Source organism: Triticum aestivum, chromosome 3B (assembly GCF_018294505.1).
Source record: "Triticum aestivum cultivar Chinese Spring chromosome 3B, IWGSC CS RefSeq v2.1, whole genome shotgun sequence".
Taxonomy (NCBI): domain Eukaryota; kingdom Viridiplantae; phylum Streptophyta; class Magnoliopsida; order Poales; family Poaceae; genus Triticum; species Triticum aestivum.
The window spans coordinates 275,458,897-275,474,411 of NC_057801.1; the positions used below are offsets into that span (position 1 = coordinate 275,458,897).

Here is a 15,515-nt window from a genome sequence, read left to right on the forward strand (position 1 = left end):
AGAAAGGAATCTTCACATCCGAATCGCCAAGCTTGCCTTCCACACAAAGGAGAGTCCCATACGGACACGAGACGAAGTCTTCTATCTTGTATCTTCATAGCCCAACAGTCCGGCATACACATATAGTCCGGCTGTCCGAGGACTCCTTAATCTAGGACTCCCTCACCACCACTTCGGCATCTTCGCCAAGTGTTAATGCATCTTCTCCTTTGGACGTACGGCATCTTCGCCTACTTCCCATGAGTTCGCCTACATCGACATATTCAACCGCAAGGCGACCACCTACAAGCTAGGGCGACACTTCCATCATCGGAAGCCCCTAAAGGAAGATGGCCGAGCATGGGAAATTCCCTTCGGTCATGGAGACGAGCTACGAGGTGCCACATCATATGGGCCTCCTACAACAAAATGGCGACAAGACGGTCGAGTAAGGGCCATCCCTTTCAACCACAGTGACAAGCACAAACCTCTTCTACAACATGAAGACGGTGCCCAAATGGGACACATACTTCGAGTCGAGCTATGAGAGCGCACTTGAGACCTTATCTTTGGTCTCGGTGGAGAGCGATGATTTGCCACATCCTATGACATTCATCTTCAGAGGCGTTATGGATGAGGAGGTTGAGCATGGGAATATCCCTTCAACCAAGGAGGCAATAGGAGTTGAGCATGGAGATAATTGCACCTACATCTCTCTGACACCCACATATGATGAGATGCCCCAATTCCCATGTGAGGAGAGCCACCCCACCATGAGTGATATGAGTGACTCCACCATATGTGACATTGAGAGCATTTCCTATGAGAGGATGAGAGTGACCACCACTAGCCCAACACACGAGATTATGCCACACATCCGATGTGAGGTTGAGAGCCATTTGAGTGACTACACCAACCATATGAGTGAGAGTATCTTACCGGGAGTGGGTGAGCCACAACACTTAGTGAGTGAGGTAATTGAGACGGCACATGAGGCCACTATGATTTCTAACGACTTAACCTCTACTCCGAGTGTGTTTTCTTCTTTGGTGCTAGGTCTCCTACATGACGACATGCCTATCCTCGTCGAGTACATACCTACAATGGAGATGATGATGGCCATGGTGGATGATAATGCACCCCCCACATGGTTCCATCACGAAGATGACCACAACTTGGTCTTCGACACCTCACCTACAACACATGAGCGATGCTCCGAAGGTAACATAGGTGACGATGCTTCTCTTCTCCCACTAGTGGACTATCTTACCAATGATTGCTTGCATGATGTTGACACACCTATTACCATGTTTCATGCTAGTGTGCCCTCCTCATGTCATGACTTACCAATTTATGATGAATATGACGACGAGCATGTCGACTTGCCTAGTTGTGATGTTATGCTCCATAGGATATCATGTGAAAATTCTTTTTGTCACATCATGTTCGATAACCCTTTAAACTTGTCATATGCTATGAGTGAGATCTCCCATATTGCAACATTTCAATCTCAACATAGTAACTATGCATGCCCCATTCAAATAAATCCCATTTGCACTTATGGCATAGATGACGAGATCATGGTTATTGGTATGTGCTTCTCTTGTGATGATATTGCTATACTACCTTTGCAAAATTTGTACAATTCATCTCATATGCTATGCCATGAAAATTATTGCATATCGCTTGATTCCATTCCTTGTGTTCATAATATGCATACCATTCATAAAAATGCTCTAGATATTACTAGTGATGCATTACACAATTTGAATCTCCATTATGCTATACATAGTAACAAACCTTTCATGATGGATGACATATTTCTATATCACGCATCTCATTTATTTGAGCATTGGATATTTCGTGCTAACCAGCACATGCACGTATGCATCATAATGGATGATGTGTACATATACCACGCATACACAATTTTCCCTTTGCATTTGTTTTGTGTAGGTACTTATGAACACTCGTCAACCCCACAATCCCATGAGTTGATGAAACAAGCTCTTGAGCAATGATGCTTTGGGATCCCATGGATAACACTCCCCACTGTTCCACTTGCGCAAGGACTTTGCGCATCTTTTCTACATGGCCCTCACATGGTTATGGATTCTTGTCTATTACGTATCATTTGCTCATATTGCCATGTTCACTTTGCATGATATAACTCTTTCCATGATTTTTCCATGCAATTGTGACCCTTGCTTGCACTTACATATGATTCACCATTCTACTACTGCTATGTGTATTTGCATGCTCAATGGAGATCTTTGTTGCTATTTCCATGTTCTATGTGTGCCCCATGATATTGCGCATACTTTGCTCATATCTTGTTTTCATGCTTCCGATATGTCATGCGCATTGCATATGCCAACTATTTGCACACATGACATCATTGCCGTGATTACCTCTAGTATGTTGCATCTTCGCACTACTAGCTTGAATGACTTGATTGCCTCACACATTATGAACAATTGTTCTTTCTATTGTGTTGAGTGCCACACTATATTCACTACACCCCATGCACGTTATGCTTGGATTGTCTTGCACTTTATACACTTCATTTATTTTGGTGTTGTGAATGCTTCATATGCATACAATAGACCATTTTTTGAGCGCCTTATGCATGCTTGTTATAAGCTTGAGGTAGATGCTTATTCTCTTAACACACATATTTGCATCGCTACCTCACATTTACATGGTTGTTTCCATGTTGTCCTCGATTTTGCTCAATTTATGTGCTTACATTGTCACATTCCCTTGTCACACCATATGTTATGCTTGATGACGACACTTGTTTGGTGAATCACCTCTTGAATGCTTGGTTTTGCACTGACACTGACCGCATTTGTTTTTACAAGTGTTTGTTATACTTTCTCCTTTTGAAGGAATCACAAGATGGTGAGACATTGGAGAGTGCCCATTTGGAGCTTCAACATGATAAGTGCTTGGTAGTTGTCCACTTCTACACGGCGACGCCCTCTCTTTCCCATGGTGATGAATATCACGATCCGTGGAAGAATCTCTCCCAAGGGTGGGGGGAGCTGATGCAGAGCATCCCTCGTTCATCCCCATGGACGTTTCGTCACCATCGCAAGCATGAAGAGTACCGATGACAAGAGTCCGTGCACGCATCATCGAAACCGAGGTTAACTCTTTCCTGTTTGAACTTCATTCGGATGCACATGAGAGTTGGGTTCTACCTCAAATGGATACATTGTGCATTCTAAGGTACCAAGGAGAAGACCGTGAGGAGGCATGGAGGGATCACCAAGTCCACATGGAGACCCAAGGAGAACAAGGAACCCCCAGACGCGCCGGAGGCCTCGGACCACCCCGGGTGCCCGACCTCCTATGCCCCGGGTGCCCGACCCCCGGCCCCAAAGGACGCGGCCCCTTTGTCCACCCCGGGTGCCCGCACCCCGACCACCGGGTGCCCGGTCCCCCTCCCAGGCGCCACCCCGGGTGCCCGGTTTTCTACTCCCCGACGACCCCGGGTGCCCGGACATGTCCGAATATGCCTGCACGCATTTTGGGTTAAAAGACCCTTGTACCCCTGATTTCCTCCTATTTCGTCCCTAGGCTATAAGTACTCTTCATCTATCTCATTTCTATGGATAGCAAAGTATATGTGAGATATTGAGAGAGCTTTGCTCATCTTCCTCCTCTTGGAGATCATGGCCTTCTAAGGAAGAAGATCCTCTTGTGTATATCAACGCCTCCTCTTCGAGAAGGATCCCCATCATAGGATCATCAAGACCTCTTTCATCATGGGATTGGGATGAACTAGTTACCTCTTGTATCTTCTTGTGTTGGATTTGGACCTTTGTATCTCTCTTTGTGTGATTGGATCTAGCACATGTGTGATTGGATCAAGTTAATTTGAGTGTTACTCTTGTTTTCCCCCTTTGTGTTCTTCTTGTTCTTGGGGATTTCCCCTACAATTCGTGAAAGATCTCCATCTAGAGTTCCACCCTACAACACCCTGGGTATTTGATACCAGTTCAGTTGCTAAGATTAGTAACGCAAAACAGGAGTTGCGGAATAAACATAGACTAGTTAAGGGAGAGGTGACGTTGTGTGTTGGAAGTGATTCCAAGGTTGATACGATCACCATAACACATTCCCTCTACCTTCGGGATTAGTGTTGAACCTAAATAAATGTTATTTGGTGTTTGCGTTGAGCATGAATATGATTAGATCATGTTTCTTGCAATACGGTTATTCATTTAAGTTAGAAAATAATTGTTATTCTGTTTACATGAATAAAACCTTCTATGGTCATACACCCAATGTGAATGGTTTATTGAATCTCGATCGTAGTGATACACATATTCATAATATTGATGCCAAAAGATGCAAAGTTGATAATGAGAGTGCAACATACTTGTGGCACTGCCATTTAGGTCATATTGGTGTAAAGCACATGAAGAAACTCCATTAGATGGACTTTTGGAATCCCTTGATTATGAATCCTTTGGTGCTTGCGAACCATGCCTCATAGGCAAGATGACTAAAACTCTATTCTCCGAAACAATGGAGCGAGATAATGACTTACTGAAAATAATACTTACCGATGTATGCGGTCCAATGAGTGTTGAAGCACGCGATGGGTGTCGTTATTTTCTGACCATCACAGATGATTTGAGTAGGTATGGGTATATCTACTTAATGAAACACAAGTCTGAAACATTTGAAAATTTCAAAGAATTTTGGAGTGAAGTGGAGAATCATTGTAACAAGAAAATAAAGTTTCTACGATCTGATCATGGAGGCGAATATTTGAGTTACAAGTTTGGCCTTCATTTAAAACAATGTGGAAGAGTTACAGAACTCACGCCACCTGGAACACCACAACGTAATGGTGTGTCCGAACATCGAAACCGTACTTTATTAGATATGGTGTGTTCTATGATGTCTCTTATCGATTTACCACTATCGTTTTGGGTTATGCATTAGAGACAACTGCATTCACGTTAAATAGGGCACTGTCTAAATCCGCCGAGACAACATTGTATGAACTGTGGTTTGGCAAGAAACCTAAGCTGTCGTTTATTGAAGTTTGGGGATGTGACACTTATGTCAAAAGGCTTTAGCCTGATAAGCTCGAACCCAAATTGGATAAGTGCGTCTTCATAGGATACCCTAAAGAAACTATTGGGTACACCTTCTACCACAGTCCGAAGGCAAGATCGTTGTTGCTAAGAATGGGACCTTTCTAGAGAAGGACTTTCTTTCAAAAGAAGTGAGTGGGAGGAAAGTAGAACTTGATGAGGTAATGGTACCTTCTCTCGAATTGGAAAGTAGCGCATCAGAGAAAACTACTCCTGTGATGCCTACACCAACTAGAGAGGAAGCTAATGATGATGATAATGAAACTTTAGATCAAGTTACTACAAAACCTCGTAGGTCAACCAGAACACGATTCGCACCAGAGTGGTACGATGATCCTGTCCTCAAAGTCATGTTATTAGAACAAGGTGAACCTACGAACTATGAAGAAGCTATGATGAGACTAGATTCCGACAGATGGCTTGAGGCCATGAAATCTGAGATAGGATCCATGTATGAGAACAAAGTGTGGACTTTGGTAGATTTGCCCGATGATCGGCAAGCCATAGAGAATAAATGGATCTTCAAGAAGAAGACTGACGCTCATGGTAATGTTACTATCTACAAAGCTCGGCTTGTCGCAAAAGCTTTTCGACAAGTTCAATGGGTTGACTACGATGAGACTTTCTCACCCGTAGCGATGCTTAAGTCTGTCCAAATCATGTTAGAAATTGCCGCATTTATGAAATCTGGCAAATGGATGTCAAAATTGCAATCCTTAATGGAATTCTTAAAGAAGAGTTGTATATGATGCAACCAGAAGGTTTTGTTGATCCTAAAGGTGCTAAAAAAGTGTGCAAGCTCCAGTGATCCATCTATGGACTGGTGCAAGCATCTCGGAGTTGGAAGATACACTTTGATGAGGTGATCAAAGCATATGGTTTTATACAGACTTATGGTGAAGCCTGTATTTACAAGAAAGTGAGTGGGAACTCTATAGAATTTCTGATATTATATGTGGATGACATATTGTTGATTGGCAATGGCATAGAATATCTGGATAGCATAAAAGGATACTTGAACAAGAATTTTTCAATAAAAGACCTTGGTAAAGCTACTTATGTATTGGGCATCAAGATCTATAGAGATAGATCGAGATGCTTAATAGGACTTTCACAAAGTACATATCTTGACAAAGTTTTGAAGAATTTCAAAATGTATCAGTCAAAGAAAGGGTTCTTCCTGCATTGCAAGGTATGAAGTTCAGTAAGACTCAAAATCCGACCACGGCAGAAGATAGAGAGAGAATGAAAGTCATTTCTTATGCCTCAGCCATAGGTTCTATAAAGTATGACATGCTGTGTACAAGACCTATTGTGTACCTTGCCATGAGTTTGGCAAGGGGGTATAATAGTGATCCAGGAGTAGATCACTAGACAGCGGTCAAAATTTATCCTTAGTTACCTAAGAGGACTAAGGAAATATTTCTCGGTTATGGAGGTGATAAAGAGTTCATCGTAAAGGGTTACGCCGATTCAAGCTTTGACACCAATTCGGATGACTCGGAGTCTCAATCTAGATACATATTGATAGTGGGAGCAATTAGCTAGAGTAGCACCATGCAGAGCATTGTAGACATAGAAATTTGCAAATATACATACAGATCTGAATGTGAAAGACCCGTTGACTTAACTTCTCTCACAAGCAAAACATGATCACACCTTAGTACTCTTTGGGTGTTAATCACATGATGATGTGAACTAGATTATTGACTCTAGTAAACCCTTTGGGTGTTGGTCACATGGCGATGTGAACTATGGGTGTTAATCACATGGCGATGTGAACTATTGGTGTTAAATCACATGGCAATGTGAAATAGATTATTGACTCTAGTGCAAGTGGGAGACTGAAGGAAATATGCCCTAGAGGCAATAATAAAGTTTTTATTGTATATTTCCTTATTCATGATAAAGGTTTATTATTCATACGAGAATTATATTGATCGGAAACATAAATACATGTGTGAATACATAAACAAATACTGTGTCCCTAGTAAGCCTCTACTAGACTAGCTCGTTGATCAAAGATGGTTAAGGTTTCCTAACCATGGACATGTGTTATCATTTGATAATGGGATCACATCATTAGGAGAATGATGTGATGGACAAGACCCACCCGTTAGCTTAGCATAATGATCGTTAAGTTTATTGCTATTGCTTTCTTCATGTCAAATACTTATTCCTTCGACTTTGAGATTATGCAACTCCCAGATACCAGAGGAATGCCTTTTGTGCTATCAAACATCATAACGTAACTGGGAGATTATAAAGATGCTCTAAGGTATCTCTGAAGGTGATTGTTTAGTTGAGATAGATCAAGATTAGGATTTGTCACTCCGAGTATCGAAGAGGTATCTCTGGGCCCTCTCGGTAATTCGAATCATAAGCTTGCAAGAAAAAAAACTAAAGAGTTAGTCACTAGGTGATGTATTATGGAACGAGTAAAGAGACTTGCCGGGAACGGGATTGAACTAGGTATGAAGACACCGACGATCGAATCTCGGGAAAGTAACATACCGATGGACAAAGGGAACTACGTATGTTGTCATAACGGTTCGACCGATAAAGATCTTCGTAGAATATGTAGGAGCCAATATGGGATCCAGGTTCCACAATTGGTTATTGACCGGAGAGGTGTCTCGGTCATGTCTACATAGTTCTCGATCCCGTAGGGTTCGCACGCTTAATGTTCGATGATGATATAGTATTATATGAGTTATGTGATTTGGTGACCGAATGTTGTTTGGAGTCCCGGATGAGATCACTGACATGACGAGGAATCTCGAAATGGTCAATAGGTAAATATTGATACATAGGATGATGGTATCCGGACACCAGAAGTGTTTCGGAGGGTACCGAGTACTTATCGGGTCACCGGAAAGGAGTTTCAGGCACCCCCGACAAAGATATGGGCCTAATGGGCCAAAGGGGGAACATACCACCCCCTGGTGCGCCCCTTCTTTGGACAGCAAGCCCTAAAGGAAGGAAAGAGGGGAGGGCTAGCCCCTCCTGCCTTTCCCTCTCATGGGAGAAAGGAAAGGGAGGGGGGCACCCTCCCCTGCCTTTCCCCCGCGCCTATATAAGGCACGTGGGGGCGACTTGGGAGGGACTCCAAAGTAGGATTCCTCCTACTTGGGCACCTCCTTTGGCTGCTCCTTCCTCCCACCTATATATATATGTGGGGAGGGGCGCCACACAAGGACACAACATTGTCTTAGCCGTGTGCGGTGCCCCCGTCCAACGTTTACTCCCTCGGTCATATTTTCGTAGTGCTTAGGCGAAGCCCTGCAGAGATTGCATCACCATCACCGTCACCATGCCGTCGTGCTGCCAGAAATCATCTACTACTTCACATGTATTGCTGGATCAAGAAGGCGAGGACGTCACCGAGCTGAACGTGTGCAGAACGCGGAGGTGTCGTGCGTTTGTTACTTGATCGGTTGGAGCGCGAAAAAGTTCGACTACATCAACCGCGTTGTGAAACGCTTCCGCTTACGGTCTATAAGAGTACGTAGACACACTCTCCCCCTCGTTGCTATGCATCTCCACGGATGATCATTGCGTGTGTGTAGAAATTTTTTGTTTTCCATGCAACGTTCCCCAACAAGTATACTTGAAGAGGCCCCAATGGGGTGGGCAGCCCAAGAAATTCTCATAAAGAGAAAGAAAAGCTGAGAGGTACACAATGGCATTGGGGAAAGGTGATGAAGTTCTGCACCAAAATAATCGAGAAATTCCCCAAAGAAAGGGTGGGGAGGCATCACAAAGCCCCACTCGAAGCGTGTGACGAGCAGGACACACTCGTTTTCCTGAGGTGTCGGCTCGATCTCTCCCGCGCCCGGTCGCCGCCATCCCTCATGCGGAATCAGCCCTTCCTCCGCCAACTCTTCCAACCGCCGAGCGGTAATGCCCGACGGGATCCAATCCCTCGCCGCACCGCCAGCCGCCACGCCAGAGCTGGAGGAAGTGACCTTCCCCGCCTTCTTTGCCTTCTCCGCCTTGGCAGTGGAGTCCCTCACCATCGCCGCGCACTCGGGTGGAGAAAAGAAGCGGAGGAGCCGAAGCGAGAAGAAGGGGATCTGAGGACCGGACCTCTGCCCTCGAGTCTCTTATATCAACAGACAAAATCTTGGGACAAATCTCTCTATGCCAATCCCCGGATCAACGGCCCACGCGGCAATGCTTTGGACAGGACAGCCGCGACATGTGGTGGAGATCGTGCATGCAAATCGAGGAGCCACGCCCCCACTTTCCCACCAATGCACGACATTACCGCTTCAGCGCGCGAACACGCGAATTCAAATCCCGGGATTCCCGGGACAGATCAATCTGATTGATTGCCGGCGATACCTTTCCTGAAGGACGCACGTCAGTCCGACTGAAGTCTCCTTCAGGATCGTTATGTGACGAGCTTGACGCCCCTCTGCGGGTTCACTTGGCCCTCTCAGAAGGCTCCAAGGTGCATGACTCATAAACCTGGACTTGTAGAAGGCCCGCGCTGGCGTTCCCCTGGGATAAGGAGTGGCATTTCTCTGGAGAATCAGACCACGCGCCGGCGTCGCACCTCGAGTTGCCATGGCATGCCCTCACTCGGGCCCCTAGTCTGTCTCTTCCGAGTGACAAAACGAATGCCATCAGATTTTTTCTCGACGATCAACAACACCCGGCCATCTGGGAAAATAAAAGTCCAGAATCCGTTGTGTTTTCGTCCAAGGAACAATGAATCATGACTCGGAAACATATTCCGAGTGACCCTGCACCACTTGGATTTAACCGAATGATCGGTTCGTCTGTTCTACGAAATCCCAACTGATTCGCGGGCTAATGATGTGGTCACCTATTACAGGTAGGGTCAAGTACCCATCATTTGGGACCCACATGGGCCCATCACCATCATAGGTAGGTCCCTGGACCATGCCAGCACTCGGATGCATACTTCAGGAGGATCACTCGGACAACTCTACAGCACTCGGACAACCACACGTCACTCGGCGAACGATCAACCACTCGGACGTACAGGGCAGGAAGGCATCGTGGGAGCTGCAATGGTCGAGGGATCCTAAGTCGTCCACTAAATAGAGTTATAACTACTGTTACCTGTAACTGCTGTAGCATAGACTCATTGCATTAATAACTGCCCCATTCAATGGCATTAATTGCCTCGGCGGCATGGGAGACATGAGGCTGCAGCGCACTCTATATAAGCCGCACCCCTCTCCATAGCCGGGCACGTTCAACCTTGTAATCCTATCCATCAAATCAAAGCAAGTATCATGGCACGAGGCGTAAGGCTTTTACCTCCACCGAGTGAGGGGCCTGAACTCGTTAAACACCGTGTGTTACACCTATGCCGTAGCTAGGCTCTGCCCCTTATTCGTATCCCCTAGTACACATTGTCAGTATCATAACCCCGACAGTAGGGACCTTCCCTACAGTTTTTTCGTTCAAAGAAAAACTATGTGATCCAAATGAGGTTTCTCACATTTATTTTTCAACCACGTCAATGGAAACTTTTGTTCATTTCTTTTTCTGAAATGCAGTCCGCTATTGATAATTCATGGCCAGATACTTGCCGCATCATGGCCAATGTTTACAATGGTTTTAAAAGAAGGAGAAAAGCAACACCACCACCATCACCACTAATTTCCCTTCGCATACATTCACGAGCTAAAAAGATAGTAATCGATTTGTCCATAAAAGAAAATTGTGTGCTTCTCGTTTGTTTGTTTTCAGCTATATTACCCCGCTGACTACATACTATGTAGCTTCGTATATTCAAACGTTAACTAGGTGCCTCGTGGTTCGATTGCAACTAAAAAGATACCTTGTTTCCTCGTAAAAACACAAAATAGCATATATTTTTAGCCATCAAGATGTTACACTATATGCAGGTCACGGGAATGTCCATCCAGTTGGTTAACAAGAAACTGATTGCATATAGCCAATCGGGTTTCACCTCAAACCATGGTTAGAAGTCATAATTTAGTACATGTTGCTTTGTTCTTCTGTGGATTTTTACCCTAGTATAATCACACGCGGCTCTCCTTTGTGTGTAAATAAACAATGATACAAACTCTGAAACAACAATAAGCAAAGCAAAAGGGCCTTGCAAGAAAAAGAAGATAATTTTGAATGTGAAGAAGAAGATATATAATTAAATAAAGAGAATGATGAAAAGTGGTGAGATGGGCGTGTGGTTAGATTGGCCTGCTGTACACATGGCGCGCGCCCATTTGAAGCCGAAGATTACACCTCATCGCCGCCTTATCGCACCACCCTATCTCTTGCATGTCAGCTCTGAGCAGCAGCTGCTCTGCTCTGCTCTGCTGCATATACACGGCTCCCTCTCCATTCCCCCGAACTCTTCGCTCCCGTTCCGCGGTGTCAGTCATACACAGGATGGCGTCCGCCATGGAGCTCTCCCTCCTCAACCCCGCAATGCACCACCACGGCATCGCGGCCAAGACGGCCTCCCACCTCCCGCTTCTCCCCGCGCGCCGGGGCGCCGTCCGCTTCCGCGTGAGGGCCGCCGCCGCGGCGCCGCCCGCACCCGCCGCGAAGCCCGGCTCGCCCAAGAAGCGGGGCAAGACGGAGGTCAACGAGTCGCTGCTCACGCCGCGCTTCTACACCACGGACTTCGACGAGATGGAGCAGCTGTTCAACGCCGAGATTAACAAGCAGCTCAATCAGGACGAGTTCGACGCGCTGCTGCAGGAGTTCAAGACGGACTACAACCAGACCCACTTCATCCGCAACCCCGAGTTCAAGGAGGCCGCCGACAAGATGCAGGGCCCGCTCCGCCAGATCTTCGTCGAGTTCCTCGAGCGCTCCTGCACCGCCGAGTTCTCCGGGTTCCTCCTCTACAAGGAGCTCGGCCGCAGGCTCAAGGTTCGTGTACCACTTCTTCTTCTTCTCTGCTCTTGCATGTGGGCATTTCGTCGAGCAGCTGGTGGGTGTGCGCTGATGCCAGCGTTTCCTTTTCAGAAAACCAACCCGGTGGTGGCTGAGATCTTCTCGCTCATGTCCAGGGACGAGGCCCGGCACGCTGGGTATGTACTTGCTTGCGCTCTTACTCCCATCAAAACAAAACAATTCGATCGGGCGTAACCACTAACCAGAAGCCAAATGCATTGACTATGACCAGAAATGCCTTCTCCCCTCATGTAAAAAATTTAGGCTTCAACTCAATTTCGCAAGAATTATCAAAACGTTCTTATATTATGGGACGGAGGGAGTAGTACTGTAGTTGTTCTCAGCATATATGATTTGTGTTATTCATAAAGAAGCATGATTCGTGCTGTGTAGGTTCTTGAACAAGGGGCTGTCCGACTTCAACCTGGCTCTGGACCTCGGCTTCTTGACCAAGGCTAGGAAGTACACCTTCTTCAAGCCAAAGTTCATCTTCTACGCCACGTACCTGTCCGAGAAGATCGGCTACTGGAGGTACATCACCATCTTCAGGCACCTCAAGGCCAACCCGGAGTACCAGGTGTACCCCATCTTCAAGTACTTCGAGAACTGGTGCCAGGACGAGAACCGGCACGGCGATTTCTTCTCCGCGCTGCTCAAGGCGCAGCCGCAGTTCCTCAATGACTGGAAGGCCAAGCTCTGGTCACGCTTCTTCTGCCTCTCGGTAAAGCAAGTTAATCCTGCATTTTCTTCGATGGGAGTTTGCCATGTTCCTCTTTCTAACAGCTGCGTGCAATTGGACGACATTTCGCAGGTGTATATAACCATGTACCTGAATGACTGCCAACGTAGTGCCTTCTACGAAGGAATTGGTCTCAACACCAAAGAATTCGACATGCATGTCATCTATGAGGTAAAATGAAGTGACTTTTTCCTGTTTGTATACTCAATTATGACATGCATGCCCTAGTTGCTTCATTGAGTGTTTTATCAGGCAGTTTCTGGAGAGCTGCTCAACATGACAATAATGACCTGTCGTACAATAAACATCACCCCTATGAAGCATTATACTCTACTCCCTCTGTTCCATAATATAAAAGCGTTTTTGACACTACATTAATATCAAAAATGTTCTTGTATTATGGGACGGAGGGAGTAGTTTATTTATATGCTTATTATGACAATATTAGAGCTTCGACGTAAACCAAGACCTCTATTGATGATACTGTTGGTGCATATCTCTGCAGACCAACCGCACGACGGCGAGGATCTTCCCTGCTGTACCGGATGTTGAGAACCCTGAATTCAAGAGGAAGCTAGACAGGATGGTAGATATCAACCTGAAGATCATTTCTATAGGAGAGTCCAACGACATGCCCCTGGTGAAGAACCTAAAGAGGGTTCCTCTTATTGCCCAACTAGTGTCTGAGATCATCGCTGCGTACCTCATGCCCTCAATCGAGTCTGGCTCCGTTGATTTTGCCGAGTTTGAGCCCAAGCTTGTCTACTGAATTTGTAGAAAAAGGATCCATCTCTGCCTTTCTTCTCAGACATAATCATGCTCCTCAAGAGTCTCTGAATGAGCACATGATCCATGGTTAATTAACATGATCTACATCCTCCTGTGCTCATCTGTAAAGTATTAAAACTCGGCAAGTTTTTGCTTAGTCACATCAACATGTAAGTGGCAGTGAACTGCATCAGAGCATGTGTTCCGGTTTTGCTTCAGGTGGAGAAGCATATCTGAAGTTGTTATGTAACTTGTGTTGATACTTAAATAGCAATATAGCATCCGATTTTGTAGATATGTTATGTATCACACATGGCATGTTGTTAGGTCAACAACGGCATTGATATTTTATTACCGTAAATGCATGCACGAAATTAAAGAGTAAAATTCATGAAACTGCATCTATTTGTACAAAATATCACAAAACGATGCCCTTACACAAAGTCTCAAGAAACTACATATGGCTAGGCGAAATATATGGAAAACTACACTTTTATGTGCAACTCTGTAACATAATGTGACCTCTTTTTATGCCACGATGTCATTTCCCTACATGGATGGAGTGTGGTTAACATTGTGACGTTGTCATGCCCTAGGGGTGTCTCACTGTCACCTTACCAGAAGCCGGTCCCCCTAGGTCGGTTACGCAATGTGCCAATCAACCCGGCCATGGCCCCACGACATGATGGTCCCGCAAGGCTTGATGTACAAGACAAGGCAACCGGCGTCCGAATGACTCCTCTTAACCAACTTAGAACATGTAACACTAGACACCGGCACCCATAAAAGCCGAGGCTAGGCTAGTCGCATGGATACAACACAAAACCATAGAGCTCTGTTCAATCCCTCGATCTTTGTAACCCCTACACAATCAATATACATGAGTAGGAGTAGGGTATTACCTCGTCCACCAGGGGCCTGAACATGGGTAAAACTCTGCTCATGTTACCATCTGATCTACTCTTATGGTCGTATACAATATCGGATGCCAAAAATACTCTGAAAGTGGCGTGCCATGTAGAGTTGTTTGAGGCGAACCCAGATATCCGATGGTTTCTCCAGTTGGTGTTAGCGTCATGACGTCGGTCCAGATCTTCGCATTTCGATCAATGTCCTTCATCGCCGACTCGGGGGGGGGGGGGGATCTCGAGCTCGTCGAGACCTACACACTAGGCCAGATTTTTGCACTTCGACAACCTTAGATTCATCGTCGATTCGCGCGGTGAGCTTGTCCTCCGCCGCTTGGTTCCTAGCCAGGCCAATGAGTGACTGGTGAGCTTCATAAACCCACCTGCCACCCCATGTCGTGCCCAATGCTCAAACCTTCCACGACATCTTGGAGGAGGAAACCGGCAACACAGATGAACTAGAGGACCTCGATGAGGAGATGGGCAACTGATACGTCCAATTTGCACCACTATTTATTATAATTTACTCTATATCAATGATGTTTTGCACATTATTGCTCAATTCTAATGCCAATTACCTTCAATTTGCATGTAATACAAAGAGAGAAAAATTCCCAGGAAAATAGCAGACAGCTAGAAAACAAGGACAAAATAACAACAAACGAAGAAGTATTTTTCCGAAGCTCAAAAAGGCTAAAATTTTTATTCAATTATTTTCCAAAGAAAAGAAGCCGAAGGCCAGAGGGGGCCCACGCGCCCCTGGACCCATGGTGGGGCCACGTAGAGGCCTTGGCCACTGCCTCTTGATGCCCTTTGGCATAAACTCACTTCTGACCTAAAAAGTTCTAGGATTTTTCCGCCGCCGCTGTGAAGCCGAACCGAGGCACAACACTTTTGCCCTCCGGCAGGCTGATTATACCAGAGATCCATCTCTCCAGGAGGGGAATTTGAAACCATCGTCATCACCAACATTCCAATCATCATTGAGATCATCATCTCCATCATCATCTTCATCAATACAATCATCTCCATCAACTCCCTTCACCCCATCTTTTTTATCTATGAACTTTCATCTTAGATCCTTTGCTGAGTATA

The 15,515-nt window shown here is 45.5% G+C and overlaps 1 protein-coding gene across 1 annotated transcript; it reads left to right on the top strand.

The window, feature by feature from the left end:
- Nucleotides 1–11,405: 11,405 nt before the first annotated feature.
- Nucleotides 11,406–13,807, top strand: LOC100037649 (magnesium-protoporphyrin IX monomethyl ester [oxidative] cyclase, chloroplastic). The gene is made up of 5 exons (XM_044492641.1): nt 11,406–11,981; nt 12,078–12,142; nt 12,399–12,726; nt 12,817–12,915; nt 13,250–13,807. The coding sequence occupies exons 1-5, from the start codon at nt 11,493–11,495 to the stop codon at nt 13,511–13,513; spliced, it is 1,245 nt and encodes a 414-aa protein (XP_044348576.1). The 5' UTR covers nt 11,406–11,492; the 3' UTR covers nt 13,514–13,807.
- Nucleotides 13,808–15,515: the final 1,708 nt, after the last annotated feature.